Here is a 26,268-nt window from a genome sequence, read left to right as displayed (position 1 = left end):
CTTTAATACAGTTCCTCATGTTGTGGTGACCCCCAACCCACCATCCAGCTGGCCGGGGGGGGGCAGGAAGGCCGCTCTGCCGGCTCTGCCCAGCCTGGTTGGAGAAGCGCCATTCCTCTCCCTCTTTCTCTCTTTCCTCTCTCTTTCCTCTCTTTCTCTTTCCTCTCTCTCTTCTCTCTCTTCCCGTTCTCTTTCTCTCTCTCTTTCCTCCCTTTCTCTTTCTCTCTTTCCTCTCTTTCCTCTTTCTCTTTCCTCTCTCTTCTCTTTCTGTCTTTCCTCTCTCTCTTGTCTCTCTCCCTCTTTCCTCTCTCTTTCCCTCTTTTTCTCTTTCCTTTCCTCTTTCTCTTTCCTCTTTTTCTCTTTCTCTTTCCTCTCTCTTTCTCTGTTTCCTCCCTTTCTCTCTTTCCTCTCTCTCTTTCTCTCTCTCTTACGGCAGCATCGCCGGGGGTCCCTGCCGCCCCCAGCCCAGCCTCCGCTGCGTCCTCAGCTGAACGGGCGGGGAGGGGGAGCAAGACAGGAGGCAGCGGCTTTCTCTCGAGAATGGGGGGCTTGGGACACACAGGAGTTCCGCACGCTGACCTCTTCTGCCCCGAGCAGATTCGGGCCAGGCGGCTGCGGAGAGAGTGGGAGTTGTGGCTGGAAGCTTCAGTCGGGCGCCAGGCCTCACCACCGTGCGGGCTCAGTCCAGTTGCCGAGAGCAGCAGCAAGCAGCAACCTTCCTGCCCGGCCTGGCCGAGGGTCCTCCCAGGCTGCTCGAGAGGCACCGCCGGGACCTTCGGAAGAGCCGCCCGGCCACCCCTCAGCGCTCCCTCCCGCCGCCGCCCCTGCATCAAACTTGCAGACTTCGGCCTCGCCTCCCTTCAGAAGAGCCACCCGGCCGCCCCTCAGCGCTCCCTCCCGCCGCTGCCCCCGCGTCAAACTCGACGTGCTCCGGCCTCGCCTCCCCGCCCTGTTCCCAGGCCAGTCGCAGTTTTCCGCCTCGCAGAACCTCACCTTTTCCCGAAGCCGGCAGCGGGCCAGCCTGTCCGTTGAGAGGCCGCCGGGGGAGGGAGCGCCGCAGGGAGAGTCAGGCGAGAAGGGACCGCGCTCGTCAGCGATGCGGAGGGAGGCCACAGCCTGTCGCTCCGGAGGGCCGCAGCCAGAGCTCAGCGGCGGGGCTGGCCTGCGCTGCGCTGTCCGCTTCCCCGCGAACTCTGCCCCCAAAGCCCGGGGCAGGAAGGCTGGAGCCTCGGAAGGCCCGGAGGCCACTGTGTTGTTGACAACTGCGAGCATCAGCGGGTGTGTTGGTTCTGTTGTGGGTGTGAGGCAGAGGCGCTCCAGAGTGTTTGTATGTGTGTTTGTGGGGGGAGGGGCGGTTCGGGCTCAGCAGGCATGTAAACAACTCATTAGTTTGAAATCACGTCCATCGCTCCTGCTTGGTTGGCCCTTCTCTGTTTTGAAGGCAAGAAGTGATTCCTGCAGAGTGAAAGGCAGGCTTTATCGTGAAAATCCGCAATTCTATAGCTGAAGGCCCTGGCCACGCTTCTCCAAGGGGCTGGGGCACCCAGGTGCCGGGCCAATCAGGAGTCCTGCAGGAGGTAAGTCCGCCTGAGAGAGAGAGAGAAGGGAAGCGAAAGTGCCTCTCTGTCTCTCTCTCTCTGTAAATGGCGGAGGAGGCCATTCGGAGACAGATGCGGAGTGGTGTCTCGGTTCCTAAGACCATCGGAAATATATGTTTTCCGATGGTCTTAGGCGACCCCTATGAAAGGGTCGTGCGATCCCCAAAAGGGTCGCGACCCACAGGTTGAGAACCACTGGCTTAGAGAGTGCGATAAGGCATGTGAAGAAAGAGTTAAGATACAAAATATTGAAAATTATTATACCAGATCACTTCTATTCCTTTTCTAAGAACGCCACAGCTTAAACAATAACATAGGAAAAATTCTCCTATCTCCCTCACATTCTTCACAACCAAAGAATTTTTAGAATCAAGTCCACATAAAGCATGAAGTAGCTTTTATGTAAAGTATTGGGATGAGCATTAATAATGACAAAGGTTTCAGCTGACAGGTCTCTTATATCCAAAATCTTGTAGATCTTTTCAGATGGGTACATAATTTAGTACATAAAGATACTATTTATGAAAATTTCATATAACAGTATTTTCTCATTCAGGTTTTCAAAAGCCTCTGATATGGTGGTTTTAATTTTTTTTATATCTTTCTCAGTTGATTTTATTCTTCAGGTACCTTTCTCAAGTCACTTGTGAGTGTTGCAGCACATTATCCAACAAAGTCACAAAGATTTCATAGGAATAACTTTATTTTGTGGTTATAAGATTTATTTATTTGTTTATATTTATATTTCACATTTCTGAACTACTTATCTCCCTAAAGGAGAGACTCTGAGCAATGTACAATAAAATATCAATATATAAAATAGTATATAAATATTAAAATGTTAAAATTAAAATGTTAAAATTAAAAATTATAAAAAAAATTAAGCAGGCAAGAATAATTAAACTGTTATATATTAGTTGACAAAGGCAAAACTCCCATGGCACCAATCAACCCCATGACACAAGGCCTCAGAACCACGTTTTGACCCCTTTTATCATAAAATAATATGAGAGCCAATGTAGTATATTTGTTAAGGCATCAGGCTAGATATCAGGAGATTGTGAGTTCTAATCCCATCTTAGCCATCTTAGCCACAAAGCCAAAGTGACTTTGGCCAGTCACTTTCTCTCAACCTGAGGCAGTGGCAAACCACTTCAAAAACCTTGCAAGAAAACTGCAGAAACTTATCCAGGCAGTGTCCAAAAACTGGGCCGGACAAGTACAGAATAATTTGTACAATTGTACCCAAATTATACAAAAAGTAGTTATATATTTGGCCAAATTATTAAATCTGGGCTCCCATACTACAAAATACAATTTCTAAAAATAAGGTGAAATGATTGTATTGCATATATTTAGTGACTTGAAATATAACAATTGTTTCTGAACTACTGACAAATCACTCAATTCAAAATAGTTCATTTAATTACGAAAGTGTTTAATTTAAAAAGTCAAACTAAAATTTAAAAACGCACGCTTTGCCCTTGCTTGCTGGTATGGCAATTTATTTAAATATGTCTTTTCTATTTTTCTCCCTGGGAGATACTATAGTAATTTCCCCTAGTATATGGATTGTGCCAGATTCCACATGTAGTGAATGGAATATACAGTAACTCTATATAGAGAGTAAGTACATCCTGGAATATTTTTTGGCAACTATCCTGAATCTTCCATTTAACTAAGGCAGTACAAGCAAAGGAGTATTGTATAGACACTGTTGTTCAAAACCCCACTTGGGATATGCCCATCTCATCAACTCACAGCCATACAGGCTGTTTTTCAATGGAAATTCTAGGAAGGATACCAGTTAAAGGAAGGACTAGAACTCACTCTTAAAAAGCTTGAGATACAAGGATTAAATCCTTGCTAATAGCTATAATGAACTTCAGTGCTGGATCAGTATTTACTATTTTGCTCAAACCCTTGGGGTTTAGATTAAAACTCTTTCATATAAAGTTTTCATATAAAAATAGCTCCCTACATACTCACTTATTTTGCATGTAAAATAATAGTACGCAAGAACAATTTCAACTTCTCCCTTGTCAAGCATTCACATTATTTTGCCACTTGCCCATGCATCTCACAGCCTATGAGTGAATGGTCTTTCAGAAAATACTGCTCTGAATTGTGTTTTTGTTGATCTCAGACTTGGAACAATCTCTAGCAGGTGCACATGTTTGTGTATCCATAAGGATCTACTGGAATAGATTTCAGGTAAACACTGCAGGTGTGGCTTTGACGTCATCCATCTGATATCTGAGAAGAGTGAAAAGTTATTGGCAAAAAATGCAAGTCTGAGGAAAGTGGGCTTGGGCTGGCTGGCATCTGGTATCTCACATTCTTCCAAAACCTTGTAGTTGCCATTTCAGTGGTTTCTGTAAAAGTTCCCCTCCATGTGAGTACGCCATGCTTTTGTTTAAGATATCTGAGGGATTCTGGCATACTATTGAAATCTTTTATTTTGTCTAGCTGAATCAGTATAACTTTGGTTTCCTCCTGGATAAGAGCACTGTAGACTGCAAGTTCCTGTTCAGAGAACAAACTGTACATGCCACCACAATATAGATCTGGCATTAAAATAATGATCACTCTTCTGCTTAGTTTGACCATTTTATCCACAATAGTAATGACAGCTATGAATAAAAAAAAAACTGAATCAATGTGGGCCAGGAAAGACATACATTTTAATCAAGTACCTATTAGAAAAATTGCTTAATTTTATATACATGGATAGTGTTTCTTGAATCTAAAGAAGTGAACTGAATTGAATTGAATCATCTCAATTCCTAATGACTTCATGGACACCTCTCCCAAGTTTTCTTGGTAACAACATGGAAATGGTTTGCAATTGCTTTCTTCTGAAAAATTTAATTTCCCCTATTGTCTAGTCTAGTTACACAGACAAATGAGTAACCCATTATTAGCTAGTAATGTATCACATCTAACTTTCCTTGTCTGGCCAAAAATATCATAGCAGATAGAACATACAAAGAACCCAAATACAAAGACAAGGCAGATGTCTCCAAGGAAAAAAGGCTAGTCATTTCTAATGACACTTTTTCAAAATCACCCAGAGACATTAGGAGACATTTCTCCAGGTAGACATGTTGTTTAAACAATTAAGCAATAGTGTGGAAAAGAAAGGGACACAGCCAGACCAGTGTCCTCCCTTAATTCTTTTATCCTTCTGCACATCATTTATTAATTTCTTTTTTACTACTGTATATACAATTCTAAATAATGCAATGTTGGTCTTATAATCAATATTCCCGTTTCCATTTTGGGCCTTCTGTACTAGCATTAGGCAAAGTTCTCAACAGATTGAAGATGGGAAGTTTGTCTAGCCAAATTGAATCAACCAAAGATAACTAAAGTTTTGAGAATGGTACAAGAATTATCTGTGCAAATTGTCATTCTGTCCAAAGAAAATCAACCTAGAAAATCACCACTGCAGATGAATACAAGATTGGCAAACATTGCTCATAAGTTGCTAACTTTCCTGCAAATTAGGGCAAACTCATAATTTAGCTTCAATGAGGGCAAGCCATCACTTTCATGAACACAAGATATTTTTTGTGCAACAATTTAACTTCTTATTGTCCAGGTATTTTTAAATAAATGGCAAGAAGACTACAACTCCTAATTTTGTTTGTAAACTGCACTATCCCTGGGTAGTCTCACTAAAGTCAATTCTATTTTATCAGATACAATTTTGGAAATCTATCCATTTCCACAGAAGTCATTTTCCACCAATAATTATGCCCTAATCCTTGAATGTATATGAAGTTCTAACTCATTGTAACTGGAATCCTTTCTTATCCATATATTCCCCAAGGGACACAACTGTATTTGTTCTCAAAGTACAGCATGTTTTAAACCCCAATCAGAAATGCTATAATAAATACAAGCTCTGCCACCAGATCAACATTTCAAAGCATTTACTTATGAGTTGCCCTTTAAGTAACAATTTACAAATTCTAAACACGGATATTAAAATTACATACCTTGCCCTGGCACATCATCCCTTCCAAGAATAAAAAGCTTATAGCCACACTGCTTTTCTAGGATTTCAGGTAATAATTTGAAGACAAACGTTTCAGTCAAATATACATAGCCTGATATATTGTGAGGATATAACACATATGCATCATAGACTTTTTCATCTGAAACTAGAAGGAAAGAGAAAAACCAACTCTAACCAAGACATTTGTAGGGATAATTTATTATAGAAATTTACATTTCATGTACCTGAATTACTAGCTAAGGCAATAAATACATTCAGCTAAAAGACATAAAAAGACATCAGCATAGATCAACCAATACTTTAATACTGCTAATTAAAAAGATGGAGCTCAGCATGAATATTATTATCATACAAGTTAAAGGTTATGGTAAAAAAAAACATGCCATAATGTAAGCTTATTAATCAAACATTCTTTGACATTTTTATGATTTAACATCTAACTTGTGGAGATTAATATTAGATCAATGATTACAGGTATTTGGGAAGTCAATTTCGGGCTGGTTGGAATGGGTTAAGCCTGGCAATTGAAACAGCAGAATTAAAACATCAGGCCAGCAGCACTTCAAAACTTGAAACTTACTAAAGCTTCCTGAATAATCTAGTATTAACACTATCTTGGCTTAGTCTACTGGGTTGTTAGAAAGCTAATAGGTAAGAATGCTGTATGTATGTTATAGCTAAAATTCTTTACAGGAAAGCCAAGACACTAATGAAAATCCAATACAGTATCGCATTTTTCAGATTACAGCTTAAACAAAGTATAACTATTCAAATAATTTTCTCCATTCCTTTCATTCCTGACATAATACTAATGTCACTTAGTGCCATTTTGGAGCACAGAAATATCTGCAATAAGTAAGTAAGTAAATCATCAATATTTTATGCTTTTAAGTCAGTGTTAACTTCCAATGACTGCCTGGGCAAGTATTGCAGAGTTTACAAGGTAATATACAAAGGCTATATCAGTTGATTGATATCAGTACACAGTACAATATTTTATAGAAGTTTTATTTTCTTATATTTTTCTGCCCTTCCCTAACCACACAAGACAAGAGATTAGAGTGTGGAAAAGTCTAAATCTTGTCTTCTTCATTTTGTTTTGTTTTTAATTGAGAAAAAATACATAAAATTCAAAACTACAGGTCAAAAATTCTACTTGTAAACAAAATCAGTAGATAAGACAACCAAGGAATTCCAGTTCTGTCATTCACCTTGATTTCTTTCTCTTTTTTCCACTGTTTTATTAAACTATGAATGAAATAGATAAGCTCTTTGTTTCTAAGTTCGACTCCTATAAATAAATGCAGTAAGGCTAACATTTCAATCCTTTGTTTAGTGACGTTACTAATCTCCCCAAAATTTTACACCAAAAGGGTATTACTTTTTCACATGACCACAATTGAAAAAAATGCTCCCTTTTTTTTTCTCTCCAATATTTGGAAGAATAATTTTGAGATTATATATATAGACAGACAGACAAACAGACAACCTTTATTGTCATTTTTACTGTGGGCACATTGGCACACATTAAAAATGAAATTTAGTTGCTTGCTCTCAAAAGTGTACACATACATAACACACATTTACAACACATGTATAAACTTTCACCCTTACATATAAATAACATATACCGTAAATATTAATCATTGTGTCATGGTTCCGGTAGATGAGACCAATTAAAAGAACTTCAAGGCAAGGAATTCTTCCTCAAAGAACATTTTTATTTGACTACAAAATAATGGCAATTCAAAGGTGAACCCAAGACTAAATTCCCCTCCCCTTGGTTACAAAGTTACAAGTTGCAATTCCCACCCCAATTAGATGTCATAAATCACATTCACCAATTAGTAGAAAAAGGGGCACTCCTCCCAGCTCTCCAGCCCGCCAAGATGCTATCAATAATGATCTTGGTTCCCATACATGAAATTGTTTTGGCTAACACAGAACTACACCCCCTCCCTCCTTCTTTCTAAATATGTGGCCACCAAAAACGAAATGAAAATGGCTTCAGTTCAGGTCGTTGCAGTGTTGACACACCCCATCTTGAATACATAACAGAAGTAGGCTCTCTGTTCACAAATTTATCATTTATTCAAAAACACAGGCTTTTTATATAAGACAAAAAGGCTTCTCTCCCTCTTAGGAACTATAGTATTTGTCTGTAACTCATAAAATGAGTCGAAATAGCAATGTTGCCCTCTGCTGTCTGACTAACTATTCCCAGAAGTATGGCAGAGCTTAATCCAAAGGTGCTTTTCCAAAAGGCAACTGGACTTTTTTTGGTGTTTTTCTTCTGCAAGTTTAAGGTTCCAGAATGTGTCCAGAATGTAAACTTCAAAGCATCAGAATGTGTCCAGAATGTGAACTTTAAAGTTCAGCTTCTGGACAGAGAACTGATTTGAAAGAGGAGTCAAAGAGACCATCTATGTTAAAACAGACCTCCCAACAGAGGGGGAGGGATATAACACCACCTATCTCCTATTTATAACACAGTTCTTTCAGCAGTGCCAAGAAGATTCCACACCCATTTGCACTTTGACTCAGGTGATTCCGAGGATATAGATGAATCCCCAAGTGGCCTCAATGACTTGGATGAGAAATGTATCAAGGAAAAAACCCAAGAAAGTCCAAGTGCCTTTTGGAAAAGTAATTTTGGGACAACCATGATCTGGATGATTTAGAATCTCCACAGACACTCAAGAGATTAAATTCCACAAGATTTATAATCAACAATCCAATATTGGAGCACTTAATTCTTAATTCATCAATGCAATACAAACATTAAAGTTACAAAAGTATGTTCTTTGTATTAACAAAAAATTGTAAACTAGTCACTGGCCTAAGGGGTATTTTAATTTGGTTTTAAAATAATTTTAAAAAAGAAAAGGCCAACAATTAAATATTTCATTTTAACTACTTTTTAAATTTAGTATTATTGTATTAGTTATTCTGTTTTAAACTGGCTGTAAGCCGCCCTGAGTCCGCTAGGAGAAGGGCGGGGTATAAATTTGAATAATAATAATAATAATAACTTGGAGCAGAAATGGTAGGACAAAAAGTCAAAGAAAAGTTGCAAACTGTTTAGAAAGCATCAAAACCTTTATTCTTTATCACAGGGCATCAAATGACTGAAGCTGAACTTACTTCCTTTCCTGAGATGTTGGCAAGAATCCCGGTACCAAAGGACAATGTCAACTTTGAAAAATTTGTAAGTAAGCAGTGATGCTGCTATAATAAACAATGCTGAAATCAATCCTCCGATCACATAATACTGAGTGTTTGGAGCTGTATTGGCAAAGAAAAAAGAAAGAAAGGAAAGGAAAGGAAAACAACAGGGAACATTCTTACCACAGTAAGTCCCATAAGATGTTTATAAGATGAGCAATTTATACAATTTCTACTTTACTTTAATTTTTCTAAGCAAATTCTCATAAAATATTTTATTATTTTGAAAAGAGGCTTCTGATGTCTGAAGATTATCCAAGTAACACCTTTTATTTCCAAATAGAAGATGATTAAGTTGATGATGCTTGGCATTACTTTTCATCATAGCTTTTAAAGTTTATTTATTCTTGTAAATGATAGGTCATTCAGTCTCAAAAATATTTATATATGATACAAAAATAAAATAACAAAGCATAATAATACTACAAAGTCAATAGCAAAATAAACTTTTCAGTCCATTAGCAGTTGTATCAATTGCTTTCTATAGGAAGGAAACCCCTGATGCCATCAAACTCCAAAAAGCTTTCTAGGTTGATATTGATCTGACCTTGGGTGGAACATTGGTTCAAAAAGGCATATGCAGCCATCTTCTCAATTTAATCTTTCCTCTGGATGTTTTCATGGGCATTATCTTCTTACAGAAGAGAAGCCAACTGAATATTACTTGTGGAAAGCACTAGCAATAACCTCTAGCAACGTTATCCAACTCTGACTTACCTGGCCTTCCTAGTGAACCCCAAGTATTTCTAGATAAAACAAGTGTCAACACTTGCTTCCTTTTTTTTTTGAGATAGTGACATTTTTCCCCATTAGGCTATGGAATTAAGCAGAGCTTTACAAGATGAAAATACCTCCGTAAACAATGTTTTTTTTTATTTATACACAATTCAGTATCCATAATGTAATAAAATATGATGCATTATTTTAACTGGTTATGTGGCTATCATTTGCAAACACCCCCCTCCCTTACCATTTGGGTTCAATGGCTGTTTCTAGATTAGAATAAGTACAAGTTTACTGCGACCATCCCAGAGTACGATCTAATATTATGTGAAACTTCGGAATCTCAGCCTCATCAAAAAGAAAAGAAATGTGTTTATAACAGAGTACATAAAAATTCTCATAGATGTTTGTTTGTCTTTATAACCAAGCAAATCATCTTTTCTTTCCATTATGCAAACATACTTTTAGGTAGATAAAAAATATACAGAACTATAGACTTATACATAAAGTTACCTGGATAGTTTAGCATTACATATGCTACTTGTGTCACATGTTTAGACCATACTTCACATAAATATTTTCCATAATCTCTGTATTTCACTTTGGAAATGTTTAACTTTACTTCTATTATTCGTTTTCCAGAAAGAACCCTAACAATACCAAAATATAAACAGAAAAAGAAAAGAAGAAAAAAATTAAGGAAAATTATTTTGATTTATATGAAATTGGGTCATGCTCAGCTTCTTAATTTAAATACATTTAAGTTAAATGTATTCAAAATAGAAATTTAGATCTTGTCATTTGCTCAGTATTAAAGCAAAGCCTCAGCTTCTGTTTCCCTCACATACAGCACCTAGTTACCAAGATTTACTGTAGCATAACAATATCCGGATGATGTAATATAAGAAAAATGAAATATTTTTCATTAAATATATCTGTATAATTCTATCTATTCTTGTGCAACAGTGCACCTATTGTCTAAAACTAAATAACTTCACTTATCTAAAATTTATCTCTTTATTCTCTCTTAAGTTGGCACTGTGGACATAAAACTTCTATATGTCACTGGGAGTCAGGCAATATAAAAAATTAATAATTGTTATTTTATTATTATTACTATTAATACTTATAAAACATTTATAAGCTGAATCAGGCCTGGTACAGTTAAGAATGTGATCATAATAATATATTCTTCTTTTTTAGCCACATCATTGCTGTTGCTTTTAATTTTTCTATCTTGCCCAATTCTAATGACTGAAGGACCCTGATTTTCTTAGGATCTAGTTCACAGGTCGGCAACCTGCGCCCCGGAGCCACCTGTGGCTCTTTGAGCCTTCTTCTGCGGCTCCCAGCCTCCTCTGCCATTTGCAAAGAGAGAGAGAGAGAGAGAGAGGCACTTGCGCTTCCCTGCTTCCCCCCACCTGTGTGTGTGTGTGTGTGTGTGTGTGTGTGTGTGTGTGTGTGTGTGTGTGTGTAAAAAAGAGAGTGGCCTCATGCTGTTCCAACGAGCTGACAAGCGTATTGGGTGGGGCTCCTCCCTTTGCTGTGTCTCTGCAGGAATCAGGAAGGACAGGAGAGAGCCAGTCCAATAATGTGTGTCAGCTTGTTGGAGAAGAGCCTGAAGCCAGCTTGCCAGGTGAGCAGAAGATCAGAGAGAGAGGGGGGGAGAGAGAGAGGGGAAGAGAGAAAGAGAGAGAGAAAGCGAGAGGGAGAGAGAGAGAGAAAGAGAGAGAGGGAGAGAAAGGGAGAGAGAGAGAAAAAGAGAGGGAGAGAGAGAGAAAAGAGAGAGGAGAGGAAAGAGAGAGAAAGAGAGGGAGGGAGGGAGAGAAAGAGAGAGGGAGAGGGAGAAAGAGAGGGAGAGAAAAAGAGAGGGGGAGAAAGAGAGAGGGAGGGAGAGAGAGAGGGAGGGGGGAGGAAAGAGAGAGAAAAAGAGAGAGGGAGAGGAAAGAGAGAAAGTGAGAGAGAGGGAGAGGAAAGAGAGAAAGTGAGAGAGGGAGGGAGGGAGAGGAAAGAGAGAGAGGGGAAAGAGAGAAAGAGAGAGAGAGGGAGAGGAAGGAGAGAGGAAAGAGAGAAAGAGAGAGAGGGAGAAGAAAGAGAGAGAGGGAGAGGAAAGAGAGAAAGAGAGAGAGGGAGACTAAAGAGAGAGAGAGGGGAGAGGAAAGAGAAAGAGAGAAAGAGAGAGAGAGAAGAAAGAAAGAGAGAGAGAGAGAGAGAGAGAGAGAGAGAGAGAGAGAGAGAGAGAGAGAGAGAGAGAGAGAACTCATGCACAGCAGCCTCTATTTCTTTTTAATTAAACTCTTCAATCAAGGTCCCCACCCCTTGTGTGTGTGTGCGCGCACACGCACAAGTTTTGCGGCTCCCAGTGTTTTTTCTCTGGGAAATGGGTCCAAGTGGCTCTTTGAGTGTTTAAAGTTGCAGACCCCTGATCTAGTTTATGTGCCTTTATTTATATTTTATTTTATTTATCAAATGTATATGGGTACCCATCTCACAAGAAGTACTTTTGTACTGAATGACTGGGTGGGGTCAAAAATACTGGAAATTCACAGAACATATGCAGATTTCAATTGAAAGAAAACATACCAGATGCACAGTTTAAAAATACAATTCCAGTTAGCTACTGGAATAAATACTCAGATCCCCAAGATAGGTAGCTCCATTTTACTATAAAATGTCTGCAAAGCACTAAGAAGTACATTTTGGGAATTCCTATTAGTGTTGTACATTGGTGCACTATTACTAAATCAACAAGCTATTGCAGCTAAATGAATTTATTTAAATGAGGCTTGCTTCATATTTATATAGATATCTAACCCACAGCATGGAATGAAAATGTAATAATTTGAAACCCCCTAGAAAATGACATATTGTACTTACTTATCGTTTTCATCTGTGTTTAATATCTCATTATTGAATTTCCAGGTTACAATTACCATATAATCCAGAGGATCAGCTGAGACATTACAAACCAGGTCAAATCTGGAACCTGCAATGATAGTGGGTGAATAATCATAACATTTTACAGTTTGCCTAGGACTGTTAAAAACAGTGTCTTTTTCAAATGAAGTAATTACTTACCTGGTTTTACTTCAATTGAGTTGTTATTTGGGTAAATTATATCTGGAATATTTTTCTTTGCTATTTCTAAAACAATAAAAATACTGAAAATAAGTAACTATAAAATCTATTGCAATGCTACTTTAATTTTTAGGAATGAATTTTATTACCACAGTTAGAGCTTTTAGTTACTAAAATGTTGTGCCAATACCTCATAGTTATATAATTGGAAAGCAATGATAGGATGAAAATGAAAACATGTAATTTGTTCTGAACATACTTAGATTCTTTTAATGTAAATCTAAACATTTACATCAGGGGGCTGCAACCTGTTGGCCATTGGACTGCAGGAATGGCTGGGGAATGTGCGCACCCCCCACACTCATGCTAGCGGCCCCGTTTACGCATGCGCAGGAGTGCTAGCACCACTGCCAGCATCACATGGGTGCTAGCGGCCCATTTGTGCACACGTGTGGGCACTAGCAGCCCATTTGCAGGCACTAGTGGTCCGCCACCATCGTGCGCGTGCACATTTCCATGCTCGACACTTTCCCTCCGGGCCGCCAACCAGGAAAGATTGGGGAGCTCTGATTTACATGATAACTGGTAGTACTGACAATTTTTTTCTGCTAAAATATTGGCAATATAATATGCTGAGAAGAATCTCAACCAAATATGTAGTATATAGTATCTCAGATAGCGGGAATAATGTAACAAGGCTATATTACAAATTTAGGTTGCAGACTCCACAGATTAAAAAAAAAATCAATTTATTTTATAAAATAAATTCTATTCTGCGATATACCAAGATGAAAATTACATACCAAAAGTAGTTAGATTAATAGCCCGTGAAATATTATATTCTTTTCCCATATATATATGTTTAGCCCTGCATATATAAATTCCTTCATCTTCCTTAGTTACATTTTTAATGAGAAGATAGTCTCCAGAACTCTTAAATTTCCAGTCTTCATATAAATGCAAATGGCATTCCTAAAACAAATAAGCAAATATTATAAGAATAGTTAATACGAAACTAAACTCTTTTATCAAACACATACTGTATAACCAAAAAAGAAAAATTAAATCAGTCCATTCCAGATCCGCAAGCTAAAGACAATTTTTCTACAAGACTAGTGAGATGCAAGTAAAAAAAAATCATAAATGTAAATTATGAACCGAAAGATTCTTGACATTTCTCAAGATATCACATTTATTGATTGATTTGATTTGATTTGTGTGCCACCCATCTCGTCTAGAGGTGACTCTGGATGGCTAAAAATCAGTAAGCATTAAAATGATAAAATAATCATAATCACATGCTACACCTCAAATATTACCTTAATTATAATGGCAGTGTAATACAGATGCCAGTGCCATATGCTGTGTACTAAGGGCAGTAATTATTTTATAAATATTTCATGTAACAATATCAGCTGGAAAAAAGTAATTGTAGGGAACAATAAAGATTTAGAAGTAAGGAGAAATTTTCTGATGGTGAGAACAATTAATCAATGGAGCAGCTTGCCTCCCAGAGCTGTGGGGGTTTCATCATAGTAGGTTTTCAAAAATACTGTAGACTGGATAGCCATTTGACTGGGGTGGTATAAAGCTCCTGCCTTGAACCAGGGGCTGGATTAGAAGATATCTGAGGTCCTTTTCAGCCTTATGATTCTATGTTCTATATTCTATTATGATGGATATAAAGGAATGTAACAGTAGAATATTTGAGATAAAGTTGGAAATTATTTATATTTACAATTCATACCAGCCTGTTCTTAGAGTGTGATTGCAGATGGAGAATAGTTAAGCCTAGCTTTTGGTATATATCTATTAATTTGAAGACTAGAGAGACGATAGCTGAGAAAGGTAAGCAATTAGATGATGTTAACCAAAATAACTCATAGCTAAAAATGAAGTTGAATGGATACAATATTTGTTCCAAAAGGCAATAACAACCCAATAAATATTCCAAAGGAATAACAGCAGCTAAAACATTAAAAGTAAATCACTGATGATGTTACCTATTTGTGTAATTGTTCAGAGACCACCAAGAACCCCACAATAAAACAGATTTAAATTTATTTATTTATATCCCACCTTTATTTTTATAAATAATTCAAGTTGGTGAACATATCCAGCACACCTTCCTCCTTCTATTACTTACTTGAAGACACCAAATATGGAAAGATGGATAACATATGGGAGAATAAGAAGGATACTGGGAAAGAAATGAAAACTAAAGAACATGAAACATGTTTGGCCAAAGAAGAAAAAGAAGTCAGTGCCTTTATATCAGCATTGCAAAGATTTGAAAGCATATTTGAGGTTCATGTTGGAACTCCTCTTAAAAACTGTTAATTGAAGCCAAGCAATCTGGCTTCTAAATAATGTTAAAGATTATTATTTTATAACAGAAACAAAGTTTGGAAATACAATCAATACAATATTGCCTGAAAAATACATCAAAGATGAAGTGTCAGTATGATAAAAAGAGGGCCAACAGATTCTTGACATGACTTGCAGACAACTTGATCATATAAAAGGTGGAGGAGGAAATTAGATAATCAGCTACAGTGGACTTAATACTTACTCATGGTGAAAAAAATATTTTGGATGTGGAAGTTGCAGGAACCTTCTGAGACAATGTCCATGTCAACTTGGAATTTACCTATCATGTTATCATACCATAGGCAGAGCAAAATGAAGGCACTCATATTAGTGTTATGAATTAAAAGGACTTACTCCCATAGGTAGAGGGAAAGCATTGGAAAGATTCCATAGATAGAAATCCTGAATTGTAAAAATTGTAAAAAATCTGAGTTGAAAAATTCTGCAATACACAATATCAGAGAAGAAAAAGGAGAGGCACCCAGTGCATACAATGAACTATTAGATAGAAACCTCATCTGAAATATTTGTTTATATATATTTTTGTTAAATAAGGATGAGAACGTTTATAGCTTTTTACAGAGCCATTATGTAAGGATAGGATAATTTATCAAGTTTTTTTTTATTTTTATTGTCAGCATCCAGCTAGGATAGATCTTTTTTATGTTTAATGTTAGATGTTTATCTTTAATGTTGGGTTTTTAGTACACATTTCTTGTTGTTGTTACTGTTGTATGTTTTTTGTTTTTTTTCTGTTTTGTATTTTATTCCCATTGGTATATATATATGAAAAAGAACTATCCAATGAAGTAAGAAGCAAAAGGGTCAAGTCTTTAGAAAAACATGAGACACTTATAATAAAAGAAAAAAAATCATAGAATAATCAGTGTATGTAAGAATGAGTCTGGAAAGCTAAAACTCAGAATGTCCTGAGGCTGCAGTGAACACCATAGTTAACAAAAAAAGGTTATTTGGTTATGCATGGGGTAAGAGGAAATTCAAGTAAACAGCTGATTCAAAAGTTGTAGAACATGGCAGGATAGTGATTGCAAAATGGAAAAGGTAAACTGCTTAATTGCTATTTTGCTTCTGTCTTGTGGAAAAGGACTTACCTTATACCATTGTAAAGTAAGAGGAGCATTGTCATAATTTCTGAAATTATGAAGATCTGGACAAGTCAGCTTCCCATTGTATTTTAGTAGAACTTTCTGTTCAAAAACCATTCCTTTATTAAAACACAATCCAACACTGTTCTCAAACACTATTAGAGTTTTGTTAACGCTTGTGGAATTACTGTAATAAAAATGGTATCAGTACTTCAGTTATCGTTATAAAATATATACATCCACAAAGAGAGTGATTGGCATCAAGTTATCATTTAATATTTAGGGAAAAAAAAACAATAAAATCAATTAAGAGTTGAATACACTTCTAAAAATATGAGCAGATCTTGGGCCAAGATACATTAGAGCAGAGATTAACAACTTTTTGTACTAATACAATTTCTTATATTTAATTTTCTAATTTCAGGAATATATATATATATCAGGAAAAATATATAAACAAATGAATAATAAATAGAACCAATAAACTTCTATTATTCTAAAAATTTAGCTAGAAATAAGATTCAAATCATTCAGAAGTGATTCCTCTCATTTAAGCATGTAAACTATTAGAGAGGCATGACCTACCAAGCATTGTTTGAACTCAAACTTTACACAATTAAAGCTAAAAATTAGCATCAATAAACATGGTAAAAATATTAACTTTATATTTTCTTCTCATTACTGAATTGTCTTCAATCCCATTATAAATTCTTTCCATTTTCTAAATGCTAGAAGCAATGTGATTACTACTGTAATTATAATGTTAGAGTGAGATCAAATTATGTCTTTCCTTGTCAGTGGAGTTCATGGGAAATTTTAAGGGAAATCATAGTTTTTCACTTGGCTCAATCTCTATTTTAGAATTGTTCATATGGTGTACATCCTTGATCTCCCACAGAAAAAGTGAGATATATAGGTAGTCCTTGACTTACGACCACAACTGAGCCCAACATGTCCATCCCCATTTTATGACCTTTCTTGTTAAATGAATCACAGTTGTTAAATTAGTAAAACGGTTAGTGAATCTGGCTTCCCCACTGACTTTGCTTCTCAGAAGGTCACAAAATGTAACATGATCCAGGGACATTGAGCGTCATATATACATGCCAGTTGCCAAGCAACCGAATTTTGATCACATGATCATGGGGATGCTGCAACAGTCATAACTGTGAAAAATAGTCCTAAGTCAATATTTTTCTGTGCCATTGTAACTTTGAATGGTCACTAAATGAACTATTGTAAATTGCGCACTACCTGTAAATACAATGAATAAATAAATGAATAAATAAAGCGACTTACTAAATGCACTGATACATTCCAGAATCTTCTAGTTTTGCAGGATAAAACCAAAGCAAGTTTGCTTGCTGATAAACCCGGGAGCAGTTATCTGTACTTATGGGTGTCTCAATATCATTTCTATACCAAGTCACAACATGGTTAGATTGGCTACCTTGTAGACAAGAGACAGTTCCTGGCTCTTCTTTAGGGAAAGAACTAATAAGGTTCTCACCTAACAAATAAATAAATATACATTACTATTTGTACAACTATAAATATACATTAGTATTTGTATAATAGTGATTACAATAGTATAATTGCTATCTGGGTAGATTATCTATTTGAAATGTGTAAGCAGATCTACAATTATGGCAAATATTTCTCGAATGTTCAAGCAGATTTGAGTTATTCATTACTATAAAGGGAATATTTTGTTTACCAAAATTAAGCTACACAATTATACAAGTAACACTTTTTAAAGAACAATCACTGAATTGCTATGCAACATTCTCTTCTACTGTTTCTCACATAATTTCATAATTTCAAATATTTCTAGAATGTATGATATGAATATTTAGCCTTATTTAGTTCATATTATTCATTTGTCTAACTTAATACTAAAATGTAAAGCAAACATCCTGTTCAAACTCAGAACATTGAGATTATCTCCTCATAAGCATAAGCATAAAGTAGAAGAGTTCTGCAAAGATTAGTTAGCACTGGAATTGTGATACAGTATATAATACATATTAGGATGAGAAATAATTTATAATAATGCCATAAAAATATATTGCAGAATAATGCATAAAATCATATTAATAATAAAGAAAAGCCCAAATATGGACAATCATATTTATCATGTACCAAACTGAGTCAGTAGGGAAATGTTCTAGGTTTTTAAAACAGCTGTATTCAAAGCATAAAAAAATCCCCTTAATGAAAAGGGATTATTGAAATTGAGGATGCAGTGGAAGATTTGAAGAGAATATGACTACAGTATGGCATTTATAGAAGACCAACAAAATTTGAGAAATCTAGATAACAATTGTCCTGGGACAATGATTCTCTGTGCTGGGTGAGAATGAGAAAGCAACTATGTAGGACTTGATTTCAGATAAGCCTGTGGATTTGAATCACTGTATTTGATTACAAGGAAGACTATATATAACCTTTTTCCTACTTTCATTTTCCATGAAGCAGCAGGAAAAAGATTATTTAGGCAGTGGAAAGAAATTAGGAGTGGCCTGTGATGATCTTATTCTCTAGAGCAGGGGTCCCCAACCCCCAGTCCGTGGACCAGTACCGGGCCACGGCATGCCAGCAACCAGGCCGCACAAACAAGCAAAGCCCCATCCGCGAGATGCAGGCAGCACACAAAACCACGCACCTTCTGGTCTGCGGAAAAACCTCTCTCCATGGAACCAGTCCCTGGTGCCCAAAAGGTTGGGGACCTCTGCTTTAGAGTAGACAGCCTATCTGACAGCCTTCCAATAGGGACAATAAACATCAGGGCACCCTACGGGCTTTGTCTAATGTTTCACCTGTCCCTCTGCCCAATAAACTCAATTTATGAATAATCAGGAAGGTTTCTTAAATGATACTGAAATTCCCCTTTGCAAACCCATACTGGCTACTTTGTTGGCACAGCAACCTTGAATCAGTTCAAATTACTCTCTGCCCTCATTCATTGACCAGAGGTCAAAGTGAAGAGATTGTGTCAATCTGAATGGGGAGGCACAATTTATATTTCAGCTGCAACAAATCACCACTTGGTGACATTTAGATTTACTGGGATACAGGACTGTGGAGGGGAAAATGTTGATTAACTTTAGTCCAATTTTTTGAAATGTTTCCTTGATAACACTTGGGGTTTTCCTTTAATCACAGCATGGGAACCCGGTAAAACATTGTTGGCTTCTGAAATAGGAAAAATGGTTGGAAGAACTGACATAATGAACAAAGCCAAAAAAAGGTCCCTAATTTTCTAGTATGAAGCAAGTGGAAGAACAGATCATGTAATTGGCAGAAAACATAGAATGGGAACTGATTATATATAGTTTAGAGAAAAGATGGCGATAATTAAAATGGTAAGTTCTTCTTCATTGGAGAAGCAGAGAGACATACTAGTGTAGGGGTGTCAAACTGCCGACCCATGGGCTGGTTGCATCATATGGAGGCTGTGCCCACCCCAGCTCTGGCAATGCAAAAAAATATCGTGATATATCACAACGTCACGTGACGTGGCGAGTTTGACACCTGTACACTAGTGAATCCTACAGTGATTGGATGACTTCTAAGATCCCCAACAACTCCTTAATTCTACAGGCTAATGATCATTTCAAAATCTATGTTATCATGGTATAACAATGGAAATTTAAGAACAAGCCATTCTTTCAGCCCCATCACCTTTAGACAATCATCAGCATATCTGATTTTGTCAGTCAGAATTCCCTACCAAAGAAGGGAAAAGATGAAGATAAAACTAGCCTTTCCCTTCTATTGTACATCTTGGCACAAATGATCTGTCCCCAAAAGATGTACTCTCTATGCAGAATGATTTCCAGAGAATTGGGTCAGGAACTTAGCAGGATAGGCTGCAGGCTTACTTTCTCAGAGGTTTTACCAGTGTGTAAGGAACAAAATGGAAAAAGCCAGCATATAGCAGAATTCAATATTTGGCTAAAGGATTGGTGTAAAAGGGAAGGCTTTGGTTATACAGTATTAGTCACGATGTCTGCAGTTGGTCCAATGAAAAACTGTACAAAAGAGATGGTTTGCATACATCAAAGAAAGGGACTGAGTTACTTGGCATTAAATTCACAGATTTTCTGGAGAAATATTTAAACTGAACAATAGGGACAGTGAGTTAACAGGGACGATGAGTTCCAACGGATGGAAACTAATCAAAGAGAGAAGCAACCTAGAACTAAGGAGAAATTAATCAGAAGTTGTGAATGCTCTAACACTAGAAGTTTTTAAGAAGAGACTGGACAGCCATTTGTCTGAAATGGTATAGGGTAAGGATCGCCAACCCCGGTCCGTGGACCAGTACCGGGCTGCGGCATGCCAGCAACCGGTCTGCACAAACAAGCAAAGCCCCATTTGCGGGATGCAGGCAGCACACAAAAGCATGCACCCTCTAGTCCACGGAAAAGCCTCTCTCCATGGAACCAGTCCCTGGTGCCCAAAAGATTGGGGACCTCTGGTAGAGGGTTTCCTGCCTGAGCAGAGGTTGGACTAGTATTATTATTATTATTATTATTATATATAGAACATTCCTGTCACCGGCAATCTAAAACTAATAGAGTTATCAGTGCTTGTAACATAGATGTGTGTGCAGATAAGATTATCAACCTTGCTGTCAAGCAAAATCAAGCTTTTAATAGTGAGTGCACTAATGAAACAGGTGCACTAATGAAACAGATGGTAAGGAAGTAGGGAAACTCAGACACCACACATGTTATGTAGAAAGTAAACACCAATGCACAGAGTATGAGCAATAAACAGAGTGAATTAGAAATTCAGGTAAATGAGGGCAGATATGATATTGTTACCATTACAGAAACTTGGTGGAATAAAACTCACAAATAGAAAATACAGCTAGAGGGATTTAAATTATTTAAAAGAAACAGACCAAATAAAAGAGGACGTGGAGTTGCATTATATAAAAGAAACAACTACATATCTACAGAAATAGAACACAACAATGATGAAAACTGGATTGAATGTATTTGGGTCAATATAAAAGGGGGAAAATGATATTGCCATAGATGTATACTATAGGCCACCCAACCAAACAGAGGAAACAGTTGAAGTTTTTGCTAGTCAGTTAACTAAGGTATGTAGGAAGCACATCACAATAGTAATGGCGGACTTTAATTAACCTGACATCAACTGGGAGATAAACTCTGCACCAAGTGGAAGATCAAACAGATTCCTGACAAACCTAGCAGACAACTTTGTCTCCCAAAAAGTAGAGAAGGGAAATAGGGGATCAGCCATATTAGACTTAATTCTCACTAACAGAGATGAAATGATAGAAGGTGTTGAAGCTATAGGGACCTTGGGGGGAGTGATCATGCAATATTGGAATTCAACATTATGCAAGCACAAGCAATAAAACATAATCAAACTAGAGTCTTAGACTTTAAGAGAGCTAATTTCAATAAACTTAGAGAGAGCTTGGGAAGCATTCCATGGATGAGAATCCTCAAGGGGAAAACAACTCAGGAATCAGAATCAAATAACAGAGTTGGAAGAGACCTTGTAGGTCATCTAGTTCAACCGCCCGCTCAAGCAGGAGACCCTACACCATTTCTGACAGATGGCAGTCCAGTCTCTTCTTGAAAGCTTTCAGTGAAGCTTCCACAACATCTGAAGGCAAACTATTCCATTAGTTGATTGTTCTCACTGTCAGAAAATTTCTCCTAATTTCTAGGTTGATCAGTTTCCACCCGTTATTCCTTGTCTGGCCTTCAGGTGCTTTGGAAAATAGGCTGACCCCCTCCTCTCTGTGACAGCCCCTCAGATACTGGAACACTGCTCATGTCTCCCCTGGTTCGTCTCTTCACCAGACTAGCCATGGCCAGTTTCTGTAACTGTTGTTCATATGTTGTAGCCTCCAGTCCCCTAATCAAGTGCTCTTCTCTGCACTTTTTCTAGAGTCTCAATATCTTTTTTATAATGTGGAGACCAAAATTGGTTGCAGTATTCTAGGTGTGGTCTTACTAAGGCTTTATAGAGTGGTATTAGTACCTCATGTGATCTTGATTGAATCCTCCTGTTAATGCAACTTAGGATTCCATTCGATTTTTTGGCTGCCACCACACACTGTTGACTTATATTTAATTGATTGTCCACTAATACTCCAAGATCCCTCTCACAGTTACTGCTATTAAGCCTGGTTTCACCCAATCTATATGTATACTTTTGGTTTTTCTTGCCTAAGCGTAAGACTTTACTTTTCTCCACATTAAATTTCATTTTGTTATATAGGCCCCAGTGTTCAAGTCTGTCAAGATTCATCTGGATCTTGAGCCTATCATCTAGGCTGTTGGTTATTCCTGGCATCTTTGTATCATCTGCAAATTTGATAAGTTCCCCTTCTATTCACTCATCTAAGTCGTTTATGAAGATGTTGAAGAGTACTGGGCCTAGGACAGAACCTTGTGGTATCCCACTGCTTACTTTCCTCTGTGTAGAATTAGTACCATTAAGGACTACTCATTGAATACGCTATGTTAACCAGTTAAAAATCCATCTAATGGTGATACTGTCTATCCCACTTTTTTTTAGCTTTCCAGGAAGTAGGTTGTGGTCTACTTTGTCAAATGCCTTGCTGACGTCTAAATATACTATGTCCACAGCATTTCGCTGGTCTACTAATTTAGTTACTTGGTCAAAAAATGAAATAAGATTGGTTTGGCATGATATGTTTTTAACAAACCCCTGCTGGCTTCTAGTTATAACTTTGTTTCTAGATGTTTGCAGATCTGTTTTTTTATTATCTTTTCCAGAATCTTCCCAGGTATTGATGTTAGGCTGATTGGTCTGTAGTTTCCTGGGTCTATTTTTTTTCTTTTTTTGAAGATGGGAACCACATCAGCTCTTTTCCAATCCTCTGGCAGTTGCCTGGTGTTCCAGGATTTTTGAAAAATATGGTACAGTGGTTCTGAGATGACATCTACCAGCTCCTTCAGAACTCTGGGACATAATCCATCAGGCCCGGGTGATTTATGTTCATCAAGATCAGACAGGTGTTTTTGTTTATTTTAATTTTTATTTCTAGTTTGTCTTTTTCAGTTATATTTTTGGTAGATTGAGCTATAATTCCTTTTTGTGTGAAGACCAATGCAAAGAATAAGTCAAGCAGCTCTGCTTTCTCTCTGCTGCCTGTTACTTCCTTGCATCTTCTCTCTTTAATGGACCGACTGTTTCCTTGATTTTTTACTTATTTATATGTTGAAAGAAACTTTTTTTTAATTATCTTTGACTTTTGTTGAAAGTCTTTGTTCATTCTGACCCTTTGCTTTCCTGACTTCTTTGCAGATTCTGGCAGGAATAGCCAACACTCCAGAAGATAGGCTTAAGATAAAGAAGGATCTTGACAGACGTGAACATTGGGCGCTATCTAACAAAATGAAATTCATTGATGAAAAAAGTAAGGTTCTACATTTAGGCAAGAAAAACCAAATGCACAGGTTCAGTATAGATGATTATGTCCGACCCATCGTTACCCCATGGACAACGTTCCTCCAGGCCTTCCTGTCCTCTGCCATCTTCTGGAGTCCATTTAAGCTCACGCCTACTACCTTGCTCAATAGTAGCAACCGTGAGAGGGATCTTGGAGTCCTAGTGGACAATCACTTAAATATGAGCCAGCAGTGTGCTACAGCTGCCAAAATAGCCAATACAATCCTAGGCTGCATTAACAGGGATAGAATCAAGATCATCTGAAGTGTTACTATCACTCTGTAATGCCTTGGTAAGGCCACACTTGGAATACTGCATCCAGTTTTGGTCACCATGATGTAAAAAAGATGTTGAGATTCTAGAAAGAAGAGCAACAAAGATGATCAGAGGACTGGAGGCTAAAACATATTAATAAATAGTTGCTGGAATTGGGTATTTCTAGTTTAATGAAGAGAAGGACTAGTGGTGACATATCAGTGTTCCAATATCTCAGGGGTTGCCACAAAGATGAGGGAGTCAGGCTATTCTCCAGAGCACTTGAAGGCAGGACAAGAAGCAATGGATGGAAACTAATCAAGGAGAGAAGCAACCTAGAACTAAGGAGAAATTTCCTGACAGTTAGAACAATTAACCAGTGGAACAACTTGCTTCCAGAAGTTGTGAATGCTCCAACACTGGAAGTTTTTAAGAAGAGACTGGACAACCATTTATCTGAAATGGTATAAGGTTTCCTGCCTGAGCAGGGGGTTGGAGTAGAAGACCTTCAAGTTCCCCTACAACTCTATAATTATTGTTATCTTATCCACAGGCAAAATATGTTTAATTAGGTATAATACACATTATGTTATCTGTCTGATTCAAATGTTTTTGTTTTTAATTTATTATTTTAATGCCCCTTTAAATGGCGATTATCAGAAAAATATGGATATAAATTAAATACATGCATGAAAAATGGGTCACTATACCAGCAAGGGCAAAAGTATAGTACATATTCAAATGTGAAACATGTATCCAAAGTATTTAAAGAAGAAATGTCTTTTAACAATTAATTACTATAAGATCATCCTCTTACTCTTTCCTACTTTTGTTTAAATAAAGAATTCACCTTATATTTCAGAATTGTGAGGATTATTCCAGGAAAAGGAAACCTGCATCTTATTTTAAATACAGAAGAAACTCAAAATGAGACAAAATGAGCTTTAAATTTCCTCTCATATGCATTGGTTTTCAACTGTACATCTCTGTTGTTATATTGCCAGAATAACCACACTTCATGAGACATGAAGACATGAGACATGAAGGGTGGGTGTGCATGTGAAATGAAAATAAACAGCCATATAGGAGACTGGTTAACTGTAGGGAAAAACCCAACTACTGTTATGTGACACTCACTGTGATATAAGACAGAAAGAAATACAGTATACTTACAACAGCTGAAAACAAAATGAATGAGATAAATCCAAGAAGTAAGCCACAGTGCAGAAAACATCTCCTAAAGAAATGAAAATACATTTAAACTTGTGTTGATTACACACACACACACACATCATACCTTAAGGACCTTATAAACTAAACAGGTTGGGTCTGTTAAATATTTGAACAGGAAACACCAGGGAATTGTAGGACTAGTGGTTGTGGGGGGTATTCTTTTTTTTGGGGGGGAGGAGATTGCAAGAAAACAACCAAGCTCAGAGAGCATCAAGGACTCCACACCTCAACCCTGAGCTACAAATATTATCTTCTATCAGTAACTAACTCTGCTCACCTCCTATATGACTAACCATACTGCTTTACCATTTGAAAATGATGCTGGCAGAGGTATTCTATTAATATTCTTCCAATTAACTACTGCATCATATTGGGCACATGCAACAAAATAAGAGTGTCATAGATTTATTTGCACATTCACAAGAGAAAGTAATACTACAGGTTAGTTGGCCCTAGGGTGTTTAGGGCTTTAAAGATTGTATCGATGCTAAATGAAGGTGTCCCAGTAATGGGAAAGTTCAAACCAAATAACTAATTTCATGTTGCCTACTTCACAGGACTAAGAGGACAAAATGTAGCCAAACTAGAGAAAAAGCTATTTGCAAAAGTCAAGGTAAACTCTGTACTACTACATCATTATCAATATTTGCACTCTGGACTTCCAGTTGGGATTTCCTGGCGATGCAGACGCTTGAGGACGAGGCTCCAACAATTGCGTCTGGTTTCCCCCTGCTGGGGACCCTGGAAAGGGTCGAAAGTAGCCCCGTAGAGGTGGCAAGCGAGGAGGGGATGTTCGTTGATCATGGGGGGTGGTGGCAGCCCCTGTTTAATCCGAGGAAGCCCTCCAAACCAGTGGGGAAAAGACTGGCTGCATTCGGAAGTCCTAAGCTGCAGACTACGGAAGTCAACAAGCACTACCAAGCATTTTTACAGCAACATGGATGAAACTGGGTGAGACCTGATCCTTTCTTTATGATCTTGAGAACTCTTCCTGAAAAGCTGCCCAAAGCACTTCCTCCCGATGAAAGAGGGAAAGGGAATTTTTGCCCCACTCCCTCAGAAAAGAAAAGCGGCAAATTAATGCTTGGAATACTGGCGAACCTATAAGATTCAACTGGAACTAAAATATACTTACAGTTTGAAAATTTGGGGACTAAAAGTGTTTTTAAGACCTTTTTATTTTTAT

The 26,268-nt window shown here is 37.5% G+C and overlaps 1 protein-coding gene across 1 annotated transcript; it reads right to left on the bottom strand.

Annotated features, from left to right (window-relative positions):
* Nucleotides 1-2,301: 2,301 nt before the first annotated feature.
* On the bottom strand, nucleotides 2,302-25,083 carry LOC107288201 (interleukin-1 receptor type 1). Its single transcript, XM_015816787.2, has 10 exons — nucleotides 25,023-25,083; nucleotides 17,424-17,634; nucleotides 16,131-16,311; nucleotides 13,452-13,620; nucleotides 12,649-12,714; nucleotides 12,448-12,556; nucleotides 10,084-10,220; nucleotides 8,767-8,907; nucleotides 5,603-5,767; nucleotides 2,302-4,231 (listed from the first exon to the last, which is right to left on the bottom strand). The coding sequence occupies exons 1-10, from the start codon at nucleotides 25,081-25,083 to the stop codon at nucleotides 3,840-3,842; spliced, it is 1,632 nt and encodes a 543-aa protein (XP_015672273.2). The 3' UTR covers nucleotides 2,302-3,839.
* Between the last annotated feature and the right edge of the window lie 1,185 nt (nucleotides 25,084-26,268).

The sequence above is a fragment of the Protobothrops mucrosquamatus genome, unplaced genomic scaffold, assembly GCF_001527695.2.
Source record: "Protobothrops mucrosquamatus isolate PMUCROS unplaced genomic scaffold, P.Mucros_1.0 scaffold499, whole genome shotgun sequence".
Taxonomy (NCBI): domain Eukaryota; kingdom Metazoa; phylum Chordata; class Lepidosauria; order Squamata; family Viperidae; genus Protobothrops; species Protobothrops mucrosquamatus.
This window is presented reverse-complemented; position numbering and strand designations above follow the sequence as displayed.